Source organism: Diabrotica virgifera, chromosome 2, assembly GCF_917563875.1.
Source record: "Diabrotica virgifera virgifera chromosome 2, PGI_DIABVI_V3a".
Taxonomy (NCBI): Eukaryota; Metazoa; Arthropoda; class Insecta; order Coleoptera; family Chrysomelidae; genus Diabrotica; species Diabrotica virgifera.
In genome coordinates this window covers 22,311,589-22,334,256 of record NC_065444.1, presented here as the reverse complement: position 1 = coordinate 22,334,256, position 22,668 = coordinate 22,311,589, and the positions used below count along the sequence as shown (strand labels likewise).

The following is a 22,668-nucleotide window of genomic DNA, read 5'->3' as shown; positions in this document are numbered from 1 at the left end:
AAAGAATAAATTATTTAAAAAAAGAACACTTTAAAATAATTTGACATATACGTGTGATACTTAGCAGAAAGTGTAGGCACTGTACACCCTACTAAATTATGTTAAATAATCGTTTCTGGCTACTACCAGAGGCGTACGACAGGGGAAAGTGAATGGTTGACCCTTCCCAAATTCTACGGCACTGATGAAACTGCTTTTTTAGCATAATTTTTAGATTCTCCAATACTTTCTATGCAAATAATATACTCTTCATTCGTAACGATAAAGTAATTAGTTTTTATCCAGATAGCTATACTTTTTTAGCGATAGAGATATTTGAAGTTAAAAATGAAAAGGCACACTTATTTTGATTAATGTATTATGCTCCTTAATTTTTAGCTTCAAATACCTCGAAAACTAATGGCTTTATTTTACGAATGAAGATTTTATTTAGCGTGTGGCTTAAGTATATCACAGAACATATTTAGATTTATGCATTATACAATGCATCACAAACAGATGTCCAATTTTTTTTATATATTCGATTGACCCTTCGGTTGCCATTACAAAGTCTATAGGGTCGCCTGTGTATGCTCTGCGTGGGCAGTCCTGAACAATGTGACTGATCGTCTGTCTTGCAGCGCCGCAGTCACAAGAAGGCGAGGGGAGTTTACCCCATCTGTGGAGGGAGTCGGCGCATCTTCCACAGTTTGTTCGAATTCGATTAAGGGATGCCCAAATCTTACGGGGACGTTCAAATTCGCCAGGTTTCCCTATGATGTCCGGTAGACTATGGTAATGTGGATCTGTCCTACTTTCCCAATCTTCTCTCCATCGGGTATTTAAGTCAAAGTTGGATTGCTGCAGCGCTTGAGCAGATTGTAGAGGGGGTAACCTGGATCGGAGACGGTTTCCAAGAATATCGGGGATGTCGTTGTGGACTAGAAGCTGGCGACTGTCCATTATTTTGTTATATTCTTTAACCAATGCATGTTCGCGGCGTAGGTTGGGTGGTGCTATATTACTAAGGGTAGGTAGCCACATTGTAGGGGTGGGCTTAATTGTGCCTGTTATCATACGCATAGTACGGTTTAGTTGGGTGTCGACCAGGTGGGTATGCCTGCTATTTAGCCACACTGGAGCACAGTATTCTGCCACCGGGTATATCAGGCCAAGAGCAGAGGATCTTAATGTTGATGCTGTGGACCCCCATGTAGTGCTGCAGAGTTTCTGTATTATATTGTTGCGTGTTTTCAATTTTGCTGCTGTTTTCGTCAGGTGTTCTCTGAATGTGAGCGTTCTGTCTAGAGTAACCCCAAGGTATTTCGGGTATTTATTGTGTTTTAACAGCTTGTTATTAAAATACACTCGCAATTCTCTGTTCGCCAACTTGTTGTTTAGATGAAAAGCTGATACTTCAGTTTTTGTAGTACTTGGCTGTAGTCTCCATTTCTTAAGGTATTCGCTGAGGATGGATAAGTCATTCGTGAGAGTGATTTCTGTAGTTTCTAAAGATTGGTGGCTTGTTGCAAGGGTCCAGTCGTCAGCATATCCAAACTTCCGAGATTCGGTTTCAGGCATGTCAGCAATATAGAGGCTGAAAAGTAAAGGGGCAAGGACAGAACCCTGTGGAAGACCGAATGAAGAGTTACGAATGAAGAGTATCTTTTCTACATAGAAAGTATTGGAGAATCAAAAAATTGTACTAAAATAGCAATTCCGCCAGCGGCGTAGAATTTGGGAAGGGTCAACCAGCCACGTTCCCCCGTAGTACGCCTCTGGTAGTAGCCAGAAACGTTTGTTTAACATAATTTAGTAGATTGTATAATACCAGCACCACTTACCAAATTTCGTGTTGTTTTCCCATGACTGTCAAAAAATATTCAAAAATAAATAAAATAAAAGTTTAATTTTGACAACCTGTATTTCGGTTATTATCAACTTTTGTACTAAGGTAAGTTAGCTTAAATCGACCTATTTTAAGCTCAGGAATCTAAGGTTAAGCTATGACCCATTCTTTACCAAACACCCTGTATTATGCTTTGAATAATAGGCCAGGAACCGAAGCTTTTCATCTCGCAATTTTTACAGAATAGATCGATTTGCTTGAAAATTTGAGAATAAGTAGTGGATAGGTCAAGGACCAAAATCTATATGATGCCGAAAGGCGCTTTTACCATGGGGGTGGTTGTCACCCCATCTCGGGGGTAGAAATTTTTTATTGTATTTTGACAGCAAAAGTTGATAAAAATATTCATTCTAAGCCAAAAATGTTCTATACATTTTTTTCATAAAATTAATAGTTTTCGACTTATTCGCTATCATAAGTTTTTTATATCGAAAAAATCAATGTTTTTCGATATACTCATTTACGATTCATTCACTTTTTACCGTAGAAAAAATTTTTTCACACCAAGTTCTTGGGAATTAAATAACCTACAATTTTTTATGGAAACATTTTTTCGTATCTCTGATGCTAATCTTTCTATTCTGAAGAAATTGGCATTTTTTACCAAACTACAAAAATTCGTTATTCGCTTTTAACTCCAGTTTTTTAAAAACTAATCATTTTAAGCCAGTGAAACTTCTAGAATCTATTATTAATACACAAATAAATAAGAATGAATAAGGTCAATGACTCAAAACACCGCTAACTTACATTATTATGCTTCCAATTGGATTTCTCCTTTTTTTTTTCAAAAAAATATATTGATTTTTTAACCGTAACTTTTTTATTTTTTATCTAAGAAAGTTTGTTAAAAAAGAATTTTGTAGGTTTTATAAGATCTATAAGTCTATTAATATTAAATCTTTTTAAAATCCTCAGTCGCACAAAGTGGTGACTTTGAAAGGGTTGGTAAAGGTGGTTTTTGCATAGACTTTCTTTAGATATTTTGTGAGGTAACGCTGTTGAGATATTATTTGTTTTATACTTATTTTTGTTTAACATTAATAAATATGTTAAAATATTTGAATTTCATATTTCATTTACTTACTTTAACTTTTTGTTTGATGGTGTCAATAGCATGGGATGCATCAGCCTGTAACAAAAATATTTTTTGAATAACATATAAAAAGGAAATAAATATAGATTTGGTAAGCCGATAAATGTTAGTAAGTTTATTATTAATACCTAACAATATACACTCACTGGCACAAAAAATGGGCACCCCAAAAAATCGGTCATTTTTAATGACGTATTTCCTTAACCTGATATCCGATTTAAGTATTTTTTTAATATGTTTTAGCCTTATTCTTTATCAATATCGCTGTAATAATATTGTTGCTAGACAGGTACATTGTCATTGTATACAGGGTGTACGAATCAAACTGTGTTTTTTTCTCAAGCTTTGGAACACCCTGTGGAATGTTCTAGCTTTTATAAAATATTGAAATTAAAACCAACTATATTTTCTTAACATTTTGTTTTTGATTCATTCGTTTGTGTTGGATAATAAAAAAATTAGGTACTTTAACAACTAGACATGTTCTTCATCAATACACGGTGTTTTTAAATAAGTACGGCAAACTTTAAGGGGTAATTCGGCATGATAAAATAATGACAGTTTGCTTTATAAATGTATGCCCGCAAATGCTTCGTTCCCGATATAGGGGATGTTGAAATTGTTCTTACAAACTGACGATTTATTTATTTCTCTAAAACGGTTTGTGATATGCAAATGAAATTTGGTAGATTTTAAGAGGTAGGTATTGTGCATTTTTTGGCATACTATTAAGAATTTTATATTCACCATTGGCGTGCATACGGGATATATCTAAAATGTTTATACCCGTATGCACGCCTATGGTAAATACAAAATTCTTAATTGTATGACAAAAAATCCGCAATAACTACCTCTTAAAATCTACCAAATTTCATTTGCACATCACAAAGCGTTTTAAAGCAATAAATAAATCGTCAGTTTGTAAGAACAATTTCAACACCCCCTATCTCGGAAACGAAGCATTTGCGGGCATACGTTTATCAAGCAAATTGTCATTATTTTATCATGCAGAATTACCCCTGAAAGTTTGCCGTACTTATTTAAAAACACCCTGTACTGTCGAAAAACAGGGGTAGTTGTTAAAGTGCCTAAATTTTTTATTATCCAACATAAGCGAATGAATCAAAAAACAGAATGTTAAAAAAATCTGAGGCTATAGTTGGGTTTTAATTTCAGTATTTTATAAAATCTAGAACATTCCACAGGGTGTTCCAAAGTTTGAGAAAAAAACACAGTTTGATTCGTACACCCTGTATACAATGACATTGTACCTGTCTAGCAACAATATTATTACAGCGATATTGTTAAAGAATAAGGCTATATAACATATTAAAAAATTACTTAAATTGGATATCAGGTTTAGGAAATACAAGTCATTAAAAATGGCCCATTTTTTAGGGTGCCCGATTTTTGTGCCGGTGAGTGTATTTTAATTAAAAAGCTAAATGTCATAAAATATTAAATTATCTTACCTTCAACTTTTGGATGGCTGGGAGGACCTGAAAATAAAAATAAAATAATTAATTACAAGTAGTGTCATTACTCTTTTTAATTTTTTAATTTTTTTAAGTTATCCTTCTTTAGGCGCGATTGGGAAAAATGTTGAGAGTAAATTTTTACGATGCGCATGCACACTGACAGAAAAAACAACAGTCTGAAGATAGTTGCTAAATCTTTCATTATAAGTTACGTGTAAGTGCAAATAAACAGTGTGAATAAAAAAACTATATATATTGGTGTTTTTGTTATTAGCAAATATATTTATTTTGAATATTAGTGGTAAAAGTGGTTTTAATACACTGTTTTAAGTTCAATATTAGATTTGAGGTTATCTGTCAGTATGTATAATTTATTTACATTGTAAATTATACATACATCATTACACTATTATCGTATATAATATCACAAGAGAGAAAATTTTGCCGGCAATATTTTCGACTGGTATGAAAGTTTGTTGCCTGGCAATTTTCGCGAATTAAATTTTGACTTAAATCACGAGACGTCAGTCGAGTGATTTTGTTAAAATTTCATAAGCGAAAATTACCAAAAGGCAACGAACTTGAATGAAACCAGGAGAAAATTTTGCCGGTAAATAATTTTCTCTCGAATGATATTCGACAAGACTATTTCACGAGACAATTAATGCACCATATCAACGAAATATAATCTTTATTTATTTGTTATTACCAGACACTTTCGTGACGGATCTGTCATAATTTTGTCGCTGAGAAATCACGTCGCTAACGAGTTTTGTCAGTAGAAAACGATGCGTTGCTATGCCGTTTTATCAGTTAAAAACAGTCTAGTGAAATAGTCTAATAAATATTTTTTTTCGTTTTGTTTTATTTCTGCTGCTTATATTAACGAGTCTTATATATAAGTAAAAAAATATTTAAATATTTATTTTTTCAAATTAAGTCTACAAATAATATCAGCTTGAAAAATAATTAGGAGTCATAAGTTAATTATCTTAATATAAATTAACAAATTTTCAATAATTTTTTATATTAGTATCAAGAATAATCTTACCTTGTTCTCTAAGTCAACAACACTTTGACGCTAAAACAAAAATTAGATATTAAAAAATGAAAATGTGTTATGCAATCATTAATTTTACACAAGTTAGAAGAAGAAAATACATACCACCTCCTCAATGCAATATTTTTATTATCTCATTGGTGTCTACGCTTTTTTAACTACAAAATTTTAGTAGTTACCTAACTTTTAATGCAACTTATAGATTTTCTTGTGTATCGAAAAGAAATTAAAAAAAAAATAAATTCCGTTCGTATAAATTTCAATATTTCAGCATTTCAAGAACAAAGAGAAAGGGAAGCTGAGAGAAGAGCGGAATTTTGTTATGAAATTTTGGAGAGAGTTAATGCAGACAGATAATTTTTAAAAATCATGTTATTTAGCGATGGATTTATATCAAATAATGAACCAAATATTAAAAACTAAAATAGAGAATACAACTTCAGACGAATTTCCTATCACAAATGGCTTGTACGTTTTTTTATCTCCAACCCTATTCAAAATCTATAGGTACTCAGGCAGGAAGCATTGAACAACTGGTGGAGAAAATGCACAGGGATGGGAATAGAACTTGGGAAGAGGTACATACCAAATCTTTCTTCGCAGACGATCAAGTGATTATGGTAAACGATGAGGAGGAAGCCATGGATTATTAGCCCAGGGCGCATCTGTTTTGAGATGGACGTTGAGAGGTGACTCATATTTGTTTTGCAGAAATTGCTTGAAATTAACTCACATAATAATAATTCAGTTATCCTCCCACTCAAAAAGGTCCGGAACATTGTTTGAATAATCAAAATGTCAAAAAATGAAGGAAAAATTCGATTTTTTGAAGTTATACTTCTTTAGGCGCGATTGAGATTGAGGGTGAATTTATATTGATCTGCGCGCATGCGCACACCGACAGTATGGTATTAGTCGTTATACGGGCTCTGATTGGTTGTTGAAATGATCTGTCAATAATAAATAATTGTTCAATATGAAGGTAAACAAATGTATAATATATTAGTTTTATTGTTGTGAGGACAGAAACAAAAAGGTTTATAATTGTAGTAACATTTAAATAGTTTTTAAAAGCAACAGGTACGTAATAATTGTAAATGTATCATAGGTACCTACCTATTTGAACCTACCAAAATACATAGTATGTAATACTTTTATTTACATAATTTGATTACCATCAAAATTTCTATCAATGTTCACCTAATATATTGTTTTCTTACTCTATGTTTTGTTGTATTTTTTCAATTCTAAATCAGTTCAATTCAAAATCAAAATAATTTAATTTAATTCAAAAATTTCAAAAGCTTAATCCGTTTAGTTAGTCGATCTTCGCACACAATGACACATTGCCTCCGTGCCGAAGCGTTTAAGGCGAATGAACCCCAATATACCAACCGCGCTGAGAGCTGGTTCGAATCCCAATAAAAACTTTTATTTTTTTATTTTTTTTATACATTTTATGATTGTAAGTATATTTATTATATAATTTTATTTTCAGAAAATACGTATTTAGTTAAAAAAATTTCCGACAATTAATGTTCAGAAATCATTTGTGGAATTTTTATTGTGTTTGTGTGTGTTTTATTCTTTTATTATTTTAATTTTTGGCACTGTTTTAATAAAAATGTTTGAGAAGTAGTAAGTATAAATTAGTTTAATATTTAAATAAAATATAAATAAAAAGTATATTAACTTCGTTTAAATCATATAATAGAAGTATAACTTCTTACGTGCGTACAAAGTACACACACATTCTTTTTTTCTTCGTTTTTTGATTATAACTTTAAAAGTATTCACTTTCGAGAAAAGTTGTACAGACTTAAAAGTTGCATAATTAAATTTCCTACTATATATGATTGGTTAAAAATTTTAAACAATGTCACCCTTGTTGCAAAATAGCAATAATTGCGAAAAAACCATAGAAAAAACAAGTATTTGCATTTTACGTTTTTCCAACCATTTATGCTACACTTAGGGACCTTCATATTTTACCCAGAACGACTTTATGATATAATAAAACAATACTATAATTTTCATTAAGATCGGTTCAACAGATTTTGCAAAATAAATTTTGCAGTCCAGCTTCGCAAAAAAAAATCATTTTTTTTTTAAATGTTGCAGGACTGAAAATAGCAGATAGCAAGTTGAAATTTACATATAGAAGAATATTGTATATTATTTTCTTGTTCTATATTTTGTTGTATTTTAATATTTTAATTCCACAAAAATCAAACTAATTTGATTATTGTTTGTGAAATATTGTTTAAACAATTGCATATGTTTAAAAATAATAGACTTTTATTCTTTTAGTTAAAATAAAATAAAAAATAAAAGTTAAAATATATGAATGAAAGAATTTTTTTTGGCAAAAAATGTTAATTCAAAGGACAGAGTAAGTGTTTTTATTTTGCAATAAACAAATTTATTTATTTATATCGAAATGTACTAAAAATTAAAAGTTATCAATCATTATCAAATGTCATTGGAATGCTCAATCAGAGCAAACGTATCCACTGTCCTGCGCGTAGCACCAAAAATTAATGTTTATTTAAAAAAATTCCTGGCGCCGTGGTAGTCAACCGATTTTAATTTAGCAATTGCAAATTAAAGGTACAGTATTCGTCTATACGTAAAAAAAATTAAACTGTCTGTCTGCTTTATTTTCAGTTTTGCAACATTTTGAAAAAATGAATTTTTTTTTGCAAAAGCTGGATTGCAAAATTTATTTTGCAAAATCTGTTTAACCGATCTTAATGAAATTTACAGTATTGTTTTATTGTATCATAAAGTTTATGATACAATCTGAGTGAAATATGAAGGTCCTAAGTGTAGAATAACTGGTTAAAAAAACGTAAAATGCGAATACTTGTTTTTTATGTTTTTCTTTCGCAATTATTGCTATTTTGCAACAAGGGCGACATATTTTAAAATATTTAACTAATCGTGTAGTTAAAAACAACTTTTCTCAAAAATGAGTACTTTTAAAGTTATTATCAAAAAATCGAATTTTTTCTTCATTTTTTGACATTTTGATTATTTAAACAATGTTCCGGACCTTTTTGAGTGGGAGGATAAATCAAATATTATTATATGAGTTATTGTCAAGCAATTTCTGCAAAAAAATATGAGTCACCTCTCAACATCCAAATGTACTAATATTTTTCGAAAGAGAATTCGAAAATTGGGAACTCACTATCAAAATTAACAAAAGGGAATATCATAGAATAAAGGACGGAGAAAGAAACGCATAATTCTCGATTAGAGATAAAAAACTTACGAAGAATTTAAATACCTACGGATATTGAGAGCGAAGGAAGAAATATCGAAACGGGATATTGTGGTATAACAAGTTTGATGTAACACGAATATCTAAAAATCAGCGTATATACGGCAGTGATCAAATTGGTGCTCATGTATGAGTGTGAGACTTGGACGCTGACAAAGGCAATAGTAAGAAAACTCCAGTGTTTTGAGAGAAAAATCCTCAGAAGAATCTTCTCACCTTATCACGACCCTAATAGTAACCAATACCGAATGAGAACAAATGCCGACGTCAAATAGGGCTATCGACGTAGTCCAAGAGATTCATCCCAACGTCTAAGATGAGCAGATCATATCCATAGACTCCCTAATAACGACAAGCGAATCTGTGAAAACAGATTATCTGTCTGACAAGATCTGTCTGCCCCGACAGGAAGACAGCCTACGCCTTTTTTCGCCTACGAATGCAATATAGTAATAGAGAGATAACATATATGGTCAGATTATGACGTAGAACAATGACCCACTGACCCAACTATCATGGACTTAGAATATAAAAAAAACAGGAAGGAGTCTTTCATATATCAACAACACCTTAAATTTCTAGCGGAACCGGCCATCTTGAACGTCTGTGGATGACTCATAAGTTTTTGTCGACGAGGTAGAAGGTGTTTGTGTATTGGATCAGCTGTGTGCATAGGCGTACCATCTGGTAAAGCTCCTGTATATGCAATCAATTAACTGAAGTTATTAGTATAATAAAATGTTATTTAACTGACTTTTCAACAAAATATTATATTAATACGTATTTTCTCTTGATCTGTAGCTGTTTGTTTAACATCAAAGATGTAATAGAATCGTTAAGAATTTCTTTTCTTCCCTCTTTCAAAGGTACGTCACTGGAGATAGAAAGCAAATCTGACAGCTGATCGCTATTTGCAACCTCCTTCCTGGCTCGTAGTCATTTCGCATTGTACTCCTTCCTGATTTATTTTATATTCTAAGATCATGGACAACCGTTCGAGATGGAAGCAAGTTGTGCAGTCAGCCAAGATTCACCCCAGGTTGTAGTGATACGAGAAGAAGAAGAAAAAAGAATTCTGTTTTGAGTTTGATGAAATGGTTACCCATTATCCTCGTATGTAGAGGCGAATATTTACTGATTGTAATGTAAAAGTCAAGCGTTCAAATTACTTACTACTTTGTTTGCTCTATCATCCAGCCATCCTCTAATAATAGCCAACTACAAAAAAATAATTATTATTTTTGTGCTTATTATTATCGACAATAATAACAATAGAACAAATATTTCAAATAGAGTCAAAAATAGCTATGAAAAATTTTTCCGTCATATTCTATTTTTTAAGATTCCGTGATCATAAAAAAGCCACGTGTACATTAATTATAAAACATAAAACATTATTTAACAGATCAAGGACTATCAAAAAAAAAAAAAATTGAAGGTACTCGTGGGAGTGCCGATAGAAGTGAAAACTTCTTATAGTATATAAATTACGAGCTCAATGCTTTTACCCCATCCCAAAAGAAGTGCTATACCTATATCATATACGATATACGCGATGCGAATGCAATATGCTATTTATGTATACATACACATAATTTATATATGTACAAAATTTATTTCAGCGAAGTGATGACGGTCGCAAATTCAATACTTTTTCCCCATCCAAGAAGTGCACAACGTCCCTAAAGGAATTTTCAATTCAAAAATTTATTTCGTCGAAGCGATAACGGTCGCTAATTTAATAATTTTCTCCATCCAAAAAGTGCACAACGTCCCTCGAGAAGTTTTCATTTCAAATATGTATTTCGTCGAAGCGATGATAGCCGCTAATTTAATACTTTTTTACATCGAAAAAGTGCACAACGTCCCTAAATAAGTTTCACTTCAAATATTTATTTCGTCGAAGCGATTACGGCCCTAATTCAATACTTTTCCTCCATACAAAAAGTGCACAATGTCCCTAAAAAAGTTTTCACTTAAAAAATTTATTTCGTCGAAGCGATGACGGTCGCTAATTTAATACTTTTTTTCCATCGAAAAAGCGCACAACGTCCCTAAAGAAGTTTCACTTAAAATATTTATTTCGTCGAAGCGATGGATAACAGTCTTTAATTCAATACTTTTCCCCCATCCAAAATGTGCACAAGATCCCTAAAGAAGTTTCACTTCAAATATTTATCTCATCGAAGCGATGACGGTCCCTAATTTAGTAATTTATCCCCATCCAAAAAGTGCACAACGTCCCTTAGAAATTTTTGACTTCAAAAATTTATTTCGTCGAAGCGATAAAGGTCGCTAATTTAATATTTTTCCCCATCCAAAAAGTGCACAACGTCCTTCAAGAAGTTTCCACTTCAAAAATTGATTTCATCGAAACGATGACGACCGCTAATTTAATACTTTTTTCCATCGAAAAAGTGCACGACGTCCCTAAAGAAGTTTCACTTCAAATATTTATTTGTCGAAGCGATGACGGTCCCTAGTTCAATACTTTTCCCCCATCCAAAAAGTGCACAACATCCCTCAAGAAGTTTTCACTTTACAAATTTATTTCATCGAAGCGATGACGGTCGATAATTTAATACTTTTTTCCATCCAAAAAGAGCACAACGTCCCTAAAGAAGTTTTCACTTCAAATGTTTCTCCCCATCCAAATTTAATAATTTTTCCCCATCCAAAAAGTGCACAACGTCCCTAAAGAAGTTTTCACTTCAAAAATGTATTTCGCCGAAGCGATGACGGTCGCTAATTCAATACTTCTTCCCCATCTAAAAAGTGCACAACGTCCCCAAAAGAAGTTTTCACTTTAAAAATATATTTTGCCGAAGCGATGACGTTCGCTAATTCAATACTTTTTCCTTATCTAAAAAGTGCACAACGTCCCTAAAGAAATTTTCACTTCAAAAATTTATTTCGTCGAAACGATGACGGTCGCTAATTTAATAATTTTTCCCATCCAAAAAGTGCACAACGTCCCTAAAGAAGTTTTCATGTCAATACATATACAATACCGAAGTGATGACGGTCGCGAAATAAATCCTTTTTCCTTATCGAAAAATAGGTTTTACATTTATTTTAAATTTAAATACTTCTTTATGTATATATATGTGTATCTATACAATTTATGTATAGATACACATAATATAGATACGTACAAAATTTATTTCGTCGAAGAGATGACGGTCGCTGTGACGGTCGTGAAATAAATCTTTATTCCCCATCCTAAAATAGGTTTTACATTTATTTTAAATTTAAATACTTCTATACAATTTATATATACATACAAACAATATATATAGCATAAGTGATGACGGTCGCAATGACGGTCGCGAATTCAATGCTTTTTCTCCTATCCAAAAATCGCACAACGTTCCTAAAGAAGTTTTCACTTCAATAAACGTACAAAATTTATTTCGCCGAAGAGATGACGGTCGCGATGACGGTCGCTAAATAAATCTTTTTTCCCCATACTAAAATAGATTTTACATTTATTTTAAATTTTAATAATTCTATACATTTCATATATACATACACATAATATATATATTCGTACAAAAATTATTTCACCGAAGCGATGACGGTCGCTATGATGGTCGCGAAATCAATCATTTTTTCCCATCGTAAAATAGGTTTTATATTTATTTTAAAATTAAATACTTCTACACAATTTATATTCACATACATTATAATATATGTATACGTACAATATTTATTTTGCCGAAGCGATGACGGTCGCCAAATCAATTATTTTTCCCGATTCGAAATAGGTTTTACATTTATTTTAAATTTAAATACTTCTACACAATTTATATATCGTCGCCTTAATACTATAACTTGATAACTCGAAATTAGTAGTTTTGAGATAAACGAGTTTAAAGATTTTAAAGATATTTGTGCTGCTACCATGATGTTGGTAAATACGGAATTCACTCTGCGGCTCTAAAATACTGTTCCTTAACTTTTTGGCAACTGATCTATTTAGGAATATGGTGTAAATTTGTTTTCCAATATGGAAAAAAACATGAAAAATTAAAGTTATCAACTTTTAGCACTACCATAATGTTAACATTTGGTAGTGTCGCATGTTGTGCTAAGTCGCATATAAGTGAACTTTTTAACACAACTAATATTTTAAACATTATTTTGTTGAAAATTAGCCCTCTGCCATGGGGGTTGCCAGATCTGCTAACAATTCTCGAATTCTTGCATTAAAATGAACCGAATAAACAGATAGCAATTATGTGGTAACTTCAATGGTTTCAGAGAAACACGTGCTAAAACTAGATAACTCGAGTTATCTAGTTATAGCATTCAGTGTATGTCGTATTCACGATTATTTCGATTAAATAATAGCTTGATAACTTATCTTGTCAAGTTTTAGCACTGACTATTAGTGGCATTTGAGTTTTATCAACTTTCGTCAATCATAAATAAATACTTAACCCGTTTGAAGTGAGCTATCAAGTTTTTACACAATATGGAGGCAAATGAAATACATCTTGTGAACTAGTTATCTCAAAAACGTCAATTTTGGAGTTATCAAGTTATAGTACTAAGGCGACGATATATACATTGTAATATATACGTAAAATATTTATTTCGCCGAAGCGATGACGGTCGCGATGACGGTCGCAATGAGGGTCGCGAATTCAACGCTTTTACCCCATCCAAAAAGTGCGATGACGGTCGCAATGACGGTCGCGAATTCAATGCTTTTTCCCCTATCCAAAAAGTGCACAACGTCCCTAAAGAAGATTTCATTTCAAAAAGATTTTTATTTTCTAGCTTCGAAAGGCTATAGTATTATTGTTTTCATTTGTATAAGAAAATTAATAAAATTTGTTTTAACTTTTTTTTGATAGTAACCTAATTTTTTGATAAACTTCCTAATATTTATAGACATACACAAATTCAAAATTTCTTATATAAACTTACATTTTCTTTTAGTCTTAGACGGGAGATTGGCTTGTTCTGAAAATGAAAAAATATTGAATGAGTATATTTTGTTTATCACTAATAATATTTTCTTTAAATTTGTGGAGAGCTTTACAACCTCTGCAGTATTTTTGACTGTAACTTCCTGATGTTTACGAGTGGAAGGCGAGCTGCTATTTTTTTAGGAGACTGCATGCTTAAAAATAATTGCAGTGCTTTAATCCAAATAAACCAAAAACGTAGTGGAAAGCTACCACCTGATTGCGTTGTTGACAGTTGAGCTCATCTTACAAATTACTTGAGTTTAATCGTGAACAGACTCAGCTCAGTAATTCTGGATAGCAAACCAATAGAACACGCTGGGTTCCGTCCCCATTACAGCTGTGAATGTGCAGAAGAAGAAGTGCTGAGTCTTACCACATAATTATATAGAAGCTGGTTTCAACGACGTTTGCAAACTGCGGTAGCTTACTGAAACATACTGACAAGACATACTGACAGAAGATTTGATACTTTGCGGTAAATACTTCAGTTTCCACCGTCATCTGAATAACAAGCAAGAAAATATCGAGTCTGATGTTTATTTTAATAACCTGTTATATTTTAACTCATATCCGAAATATATGGGCATCAAAATGGATAGAAAGCTGTTATTCAAAAATCATTTAGAAAACACTGGCTTTATAAAAAACACTTAAGGTGAAATAGTAGCGATCAACAGGTAGCGAAAACGCATTCCAAGATTGCAGCTGCAATTTTGAATATTTTTTCGAGATGTTTGGCACACATATTCGTAATATAATAAAGAATGGCGGTACAGAGCCCAATTTGAAAAATATATTAATATGTGGAAATTACTCTGTAATTAAATACAATATTAAAAAAACGAGCCTGTACCGCCGTTAAGAAGTACAAAAAAATACACTTTCTTCAAATAAACTTTTTTATCCGATGCCTAGATTTTGTGTCATTTTGGAACTACTAATGAAATAAAAAATTTTAGTAGTTCCAAAATGTCACAAAATCTAGGCATCGAATAAAAAAGTTTATTTGAAGAAAGTGTATTTTTTTGTTCTTCTTAATGGCGGTACAGGCTCGTTTTTTTAATATTGTATTTAATTACAGAGTAATTTCCACATATTAATATATTTTTTAAATTGGGCTCTGTACCGCCATTCTTTATTATATTACGAATACGTGTGCCAAATATCTCGAAAAAATATTCAAAATTACAGCCGAAATCTTGGAACGCGATTTTGCTACCTGTTGATCGCTACTGTTTCCTCTTAATAGTTATTTATGATATAAGTGTTAAAAGTACAACTTTAAGGCACGCATGTGAAGGTTTGCAGAATGAGCGAAGCGAGTTCTGCAATTCACATGAGTGCCTTAAAAATGTAGTTTTAACACGTATATCATACAATATTTTTTCTACAAACCTACAAACGTTATAAATTTATAAAATACAATATTTTTGTTAATTGCTGAAACCATGAAACCTATGACCCGTAAAAGGTAGAACTGGTTGTCTACACTCGAGGGGAATGTCTAAAAATTCTTAGCGAAAATAATATACTGTTACATAAACTTGTTTTTTCTACAAACGTCTTAAAAATGCAATAATATAGTTTAAATTAAATTTAAAAAACCTTTTTCAAATTGCGCAAGTTGTACTATTAATATTAATATTTAATATTAACGTTAATAAATGAGATACCTATAAATATTTTGACGTTTGTTTTCAAAATTTGACATTTTACTTATAACTTTTAAGTTTTTATTTTTTTTTTAAATTTTAATTTTAATTTAAGTGACTTAAAATTTTTAAAGCACCCAGTGCTATAATGTAACATTTTTAAGGCTTCTATAGAGTGCTAAAAATTGCATTTTTAACACGTTTGTAGAAAAAATAAAGTATCCATAAATTATGGATCTCTCGGATCTCTCAGAACATCAGCTCTAAGTCTAGTCTACTTAGTTTTCGAATACTGTAACCCGGTCTATATAGACATTTCAAATAAAAAAAATTGCCGGAGAGCCAAATTTTGGTGGAGAGCTAGGGTATACCATAACAAATAAAGTTTAAAAAGTCCCCATCGATCCCATGTGTGCATCAAAAGTTATTCGGGGTCAAAGGTCAAAATTTGAGATTTTTTGGATTTTTTTCGAAAACGGTAAGTTTTATCAAAAAAAAACCTTAAACAAAAGTTGTAAATCTTAAAATTCTCTACAAAAATAGTCCTTACTATTTTTTTCCTAAGAGTTGCCATTCCTGAGATATCGCGATTCAGAGAGTCACATTATACATGATATGCACACGTTTCCACACCACCTGTGAGGTAGTGGTTTTTTAGTAGTTTTTTACCGTGGTTTCCCCTGTAGGCCTACTCCACTAACTGTTTTGACAATTTTAGGATAATTTAAGGAAACAATACCGGTCAAGTTCTAGATATTACCTTATTATTGATATTGATATTGCTATTGATTATTAGGTTAACTATTGTTTTGATTTCTTTAGATATTTTAATCAGATTCATATTCTTGAAAGTCTACTTCAACAGTCAAGTCTTCTTCGATTTCATCTTCTTCCTCTTCCTCTTGCTGGATGTTCAAAAATTGTTCAAATGTGACTCAGTCATTGGTCTCTTCATTAAAATCACAGGAGTCTTCCTCTGTTGTACTAAACTGGATATTTGAGCAAGACTGACCTTGGCAGTTGGTACACACTAGAGAACACAGCAACCCGACTTTTTTACATCCACATTTGGCACTACAACCTTTTTTGCAATTGCAAAAAATAGTGTTAAGGAGTTTTTCTGGAGAAGGTGGGAGTAAGGTTTTAATCGGTTCCAGAGTATTATCTATTAATTTCCAACCCCTCTTCTGGATTCAGTCTTCTGGATTCAGTTCATTGCCTAGCCATGTTTGAACTTGATAATATACTCGATACAAATGTTAAAAAGCAGATGCTGATGTTGGAGGACGACATGATATTTGTACTTTTTTCGCGTATTTTTTACAAAAGTTAAGTATCGGTATTTATCAAGACAAATAATTTTTTTTTGGAGCTCCATAAACCGCAAGAAGAAAGCTGAAAGAAAGCTGAAATGTTAACTGACAAATTAACAGCTACGAATATTGAAGTGAAACAAGCTAAAAATGACGCTTATAATTGAGACAGCAGTTGAAAAATTTAAGGCAACAAACACAACAATTGTAGTTGGTGAAGGTGTTGATTTGTTGGTACTGATTACTGCAAGGACTCCAGTAGATAAAGTTATTTATTTTCTGAAACCTGGAAGGGCTCAACAGCGAACAGAGATATATTCTTCGAATAGTTTATCGGCTTATCCCAAATGCCAAAAGTACATTTTATTTTTACATGCGATAACCGGCTGCGACACTACGTTCGCAATGTACAGAAGGGGCAAAACGTCAGTACTTAAATTATTCGAAAAAAAAAAGATTTGACTGACTGCTGTAAAGTTTTTACAGAACTTGATTCTACACCGCAAACAATAATTACGGAAGGAATTCGCTTTCTTCTTGCGGTTTATGGAGCTCCAAAAACAATTATTTGTCTTGATAAATACCGATACTTAAGTTTTGTAAAAAATACGCGAAACAAGAAACAAGTACAACTATCATGTCTTCATCCAACATCAGCATCTGCTTTTCAACATTTGTATCGAGTATATTATCAAGTTCAAACATGGCTAGGCAATGAACTGAATCCAGAAGACTGGGGTTGGAAATTAATAGATAATACTCTGGAACCGATTAAAACCTTACTCCCACCTGCTCCAGAAAAACTCCTTAACACTATTTTTTGCAATTGCAAAAAAGGTTGTAGTGCCATATGTGGATGTAAAAAAGTCGGGTTGCTGTGTTCTCTAGTGTGTACCAACTGCCAAGGTCAGTCTTGGTCAAATGTCCAGTTTAGTACAACAGAGGAAGACTCCTGTGATTTTAACGAAGAGACCAATGACTCAGTCACATTTGAACAATTTTTGAACATCCAGCAAGAGGAAGAGGAAGAAGATGAAATCGAAAAAGACACTGTTAAAGTAGACTTTCAAGAATATGAATCTGATTAAAATATCTAAAGAAATCAAAACAATAGTTAACCTAATAATCAATAGCAATATCAATATCAATAATAAGGTAATATCTAGAACTTGACCGGTATTGTTTCCTTAAATTATCCTAAAATTGTCAAAACAGTTAGTGGAGTAGGCCTACAGGGGAAACCACGGTAAAAAACTACTAAAAAACCACTACCTCACAGGTGGTGTGGAAACGTGTGCATATCATGTATAATGTGACTCTCTGAATCGCGATATCTCAGGAATGGCAACTCTTAGGAAAAAAATAGTAAGGACTATTTTTGTAGAGAATTTTAAGATCTACAACTTTGGTTTAAGGTTTTTTTTTTTGATAAAACTTACCGTTTTCGAAAAAAATCCAAAAAATCTCAAATTTTGACCTTTGACCCTGAATAACTTTTGACGCACACATGGGATCGATGGGGACTTTTTAAACTTTATTTGTTATGGTATACCCTAGCTCTCCACCAAAATTTGGCTCTCCGGCAATTTTTGCTATTTGCCAAGCATTTTGATGTCTAAGTTGACCGGATTACTGCGCTCCAGAGTAAAAACATGCCAAAGATACATGGATGAGCGCGGTGTAGGTGGCGATCGCGGTCGCTACATCGATATCAAAACAAACCTTCATTTTCTTATGAGATCGCACATACCAAGGATGTGTCACCCGTTCATTATCGCGACCTTGCATCGCGGTTTACAGCGATGTCGATGCCAAAACAGCAGGATACGGAAAGTATCTTCGGTATGTTCTGCCCGTCATCGATGTAAACCTCGACCGCGATCGCGACCTACACCGCGCTCATCCATGTGTCTTATAGCCCGATCAAAGAACAATCTGACCTCAAAAAAAAATAAAGGAAGGATGAAAATTTGGGAACAGGTAGTTGAAATTGTCTATTATTTTATAAAAAAAGTTTACAATTCTACACCCCTCCATTTTACAAAAATAGGGAAATAAGGGTTGGTTTTTCATTAAAAGTGCTGTATTTCGGAAAATAAGACAATAATAACAAAAAATTTTATTTAAAAATCATCAAGGTACTTTTATCCTTACATTTTGACTAAAAACTTTGTTTGCATCTTGATTCGTTTCTAACCTATAGCCCTTTTTAAAGTACTTAACAGCGACGCTTATTTGAATTGCGCACGCAACAAAAATGTTACATTTTAAAATTAACTAACTTTTAAATCGATCATTTGGGCCATTTATCAAACATTAAAATGTACGAAAAAAACACAATACCTTTAGAAAAATATCAATTTTAACGTGAATATATTTTCATTGTGAATTACAAATTATTTAATTTAGAAAAATATGTTTTAAAATGTACTAATGCAAGTTTTGAGAGCAGCACATATTTTTTGTCACAAAAATTTACATAATCATTTAGATTAAAATTCCTTTTAGATTTACGTTTTAAGATGGCTAATTAACATTTAGATTTAAAGTTGCACAACGTTACTTTAAAGGATAAAAATTTGTATGGCGATAAAAAATGGATATTTTTTTGATTTTTATTTTAAGTCAATTTTCAAGATTTCAATCAATAATATCTTTGTTGAAAATTCATAAAAAACTTTAAAAATATGCTTGTCGGTACTTGAAAATATACTCTTTCGAAAGCGGTATCTATTTTTCTTATGGATAGAATACTTTTTAAATAAGGCTCACTTATGATAAATAACTACAACAAAATGTCATGTTTTAATTAAATCGATGCCATTCTTTTCTGAAAGACTTTTTTTAAATGAAAATATGGGAACATATTAAAAAAGGCTTGAATAACATAATACATATATATACAACAGGCCAATTGCAAAGGTAAAAATATATGGGGCACGTAAACACAGGTGAAAAAGTTGTTTAAAAGAGAAAACGGCGCGCTTCCTAAACACAGTAGACGAACATAACCTAAAAAATTGGAGCAATGTTCACGATGCAATGTTTTGTTATCGTTTTCGGCTGTCAAAGTTTTTGAATTTATAACTTATTATCAGTAGTAATAACCCAAGGACATTGATAATTGTTCGAAAAAATTTTATAACAGATTTCGAAAGCTTGTTGCTTGGAAACAGACGGACGCCGTAGGCGGAGGTCTGTTGCCTGTAAGCAACAAGCTTGAGAAAGTTGTTAAAAATTTTTTGAGCATTTATCAATGTTCGAGGGTTATTCGGAAAGAAAATTTTTTGCTGGTTATGAAAAAAAATACAGAACAGAAACAATTTATTTAAATGTGCAATTAACAAAGGAACAATTAGAAAAATTTAATGAAGATCCAGACATGTTAGTTAATTTCATAATTTCATTAATATTATCATCAGTATTACAACCAAATCGTGACATTTTGAAATATTGAATATTTGAAATGTCAAAATCGAAATGAAACGAAATGTAGGTATCCATAGCTACATGATTGAGTGAAAACAGCCCATGGGATCTGTTTTCAGTATAATGTTGGTTTTATTGGTTGTATTCAATCAGATGACCACAAATTAATTGATTTCATTGGATTTCTAATTGAGCAAAAAATTTTCAATAAAAGTGATCTGTTTGTTATAAAATAATTGTGTAAATATTTACAATGAGTGCGAACAGTGAAACAAATAATAATAATTCTTGTTTTATTTGTGAAAAACATTTAGAATGTGATAACGAAAAAATTGTAATTGTCAAACGTGGAATTGAAACATTAAAAAGTGTAAGTTTAGAAAGAAAAGGTGATAAACACAAAATACTTTTGGACTGTGATGAAATTAGAATGAAGACAAAAATATGTATTAAAAAGAGGAGAAACGTTTTCATGCTGCATGCGGAAGTTGTCAAACTGGTAATTGTACAAATCATAAAAAGGAAGACATTATAGTTTCTGATGATTAAGATGATAATAGTTTAGATGGTAGCTGCCAAGAGACCCAAAATTATGATTTTACAGTTGATTCTATTATAAATGAAATTGATTCAGACACAAATTTTACATCAGACGAAGATGAAAATGAACTTTGAATAATTTAGATTAATTAATTAAATGTAAACAGTGACGATCCAGTTCGATATACAATAAACGATTTTTCCACCTACCTCTACCGAAAGTATACTTTTCCGGACCTGATTGTAGGGAGCAAAGTTGTACTTTTCCTCCCTAGGGAGGAAAATATTTTTCCTCCCTAGGGAGGAAAAGTAAAAGTGACGTCATGGTATTTCATTCATGAAATATAACTTATTGACGCCCTGTACAATATCTATTTTCTATTACGTAAGTATCTATACATTTTACCTTTTATTTAAAAACACTCTGTATTTTGCAGAATGGTAAAAAACAGTAAATTGTTATTCTGATTTAACAATGTTTACATTAATAATTTGACTTATATTTGACAGTTGACAGTTATATTGTTACTTGTTAGTTTTATTTCTAATAAATTTTGTTGGTTAGTTCCATAAATAAGTTTAGTAAAAATGAAAAAATGACTTGTTATTTGAGGAAGGTGGAAAAACCATATGTATACCATGGGAGTAAAGTGCCTTTTCCTCCCTTGAATGACTACTGCCCTCCGCTACGCGTCGGGCAGTAAACTTCATTCTCGGGAGGAAAAGTAACACTTTCCTCCCTTGTTATACAAATAGCTATTTCATTGCACCTTTTATCATTTTAGTACTTCATTCCATTTGATCCTTTATAACTTAGGAGGCAACATCAGCGCGCGCAAAACGCGTTCCAAGATTGCAACTTTAATTTTGAATATTCTGAGATATCTGGCACACATATTCGCAATATAGTAAAGAATTGTGGTACAGAGTCCAATTTAAGAAACATGTTAGTATGTAGAAATTACCCTAAAATTAAAATAAATATAAAAAACGAGTCTGTGCCAAAATACAGATTTTCAAATAAACTTTTTTATCCCATGTCTAGATTTTGTGTCACAATGGAATTACTGAAAACGATTATCTATAACAAGAAATCGAACTTGACTGACATGGCAACATTTAGCGCGCCTATGAGTATAATAATTATTGTTATCACATTACTGTGCCTTTGTTTCAGATAGTATAGTGTATAGTGTCACTGACACTGTAGTACTGCCGACACACTGTTGCCGCACTGTTGAAAGTTCGGAGAACTATCGAAAAAAAATGTTGATGACGCGCTGATGTAGCCTCTTAAGAGAGTACATTTATTTTTTAGAATATTACAAATGAACTTTAGAAAACCTAATAAATATTTAGTAAAAGAAATATTTTTTTGAGAAATTTTGATATATTGTCATTGTATATGTTTATATTGAAATAATTAACTTAAAAATACAAGTATGTACTTTAAAATTATAGTTTTTCCAATTATTAACTTAATTCAAAAAGAGAATAATATAGGATACGTGCACGCGCATGTAATTCGTTCAGGTAAGTACATACTTACAAGAAAAACCAAAGTTTTCAGTTCTTTTTCCAAAAATTCAAAAAAAATTTCCAAAATTTTTTGGAAAATATTAACTTCAAGCCCTTAATAGATCTGTAAAGAGTGTGTTCACCAATTTTCAGATTAATTGATACAAAACTAACCGAATAAGACCGTTTTAAAATTTTTTGGTTTTCAACCCTTATTAAAAATAGGCTATATCTCGTAAAATAATCGAGATCTAAAAAAAATGTAAGACCAATCTTTAAGGTTAAATCACTCTGATGACTATTTTATTTTTCACTGTTACATTTTTTATTATTTCGTTATTTTTAAAATACAGCACTTTTAATGAAAAACCAACCCTTATTTCCCTATTTTTGTAAAATGGAGACGTTTTAGAATTGTAAACTTTTTCT

The 22,668-nt window shown here is 31.7% G+C and overlaps 1 protein-coding gene across 2 annotated transcripts in view; it reads right to left on the bottom strand.

Annotated features, from left to right (window-relative positions):
• Positions 1 to 22,668, bottom strand: part of LOC114333577 (uncharacterized) — a 44,849-nt gene that overhangs the window by 1,305 nt on the left and 20,876 nt on the right. Inside the window, exons 5-9 of one of the 2 annotated variants that reach the window (XM_028283471.2) lie at positions 13,744 to 13,779; positions 9,982 to 10,026; positions 5,514 to 5,543; positions 4,457 to 4,483; positions 2,976 to 3,020 (exon numbers count right to left, since the gene is read on the bottom strand). In XM_028283471.2, coding sequence (XP_028139272.1) covers positions 2,976 to 3,020; positions 4,457 to 4,483; positions 5,514 to 5,543; positions 9,982 to 10,026; positions 13,744 to 13,779 — 183 coding nt within the window. The remainder of the gene's footprint in view (positions 1 to 2,975; positions 3,021 to 4,456; positions 4,484 to 5,513; positions 5,544 to 9,981; positions 10,027 to 13,743; positions 13,780 to 22,668) is intronic. The other variant, XM_028283472.1, reaches the window with a different exon arrangement.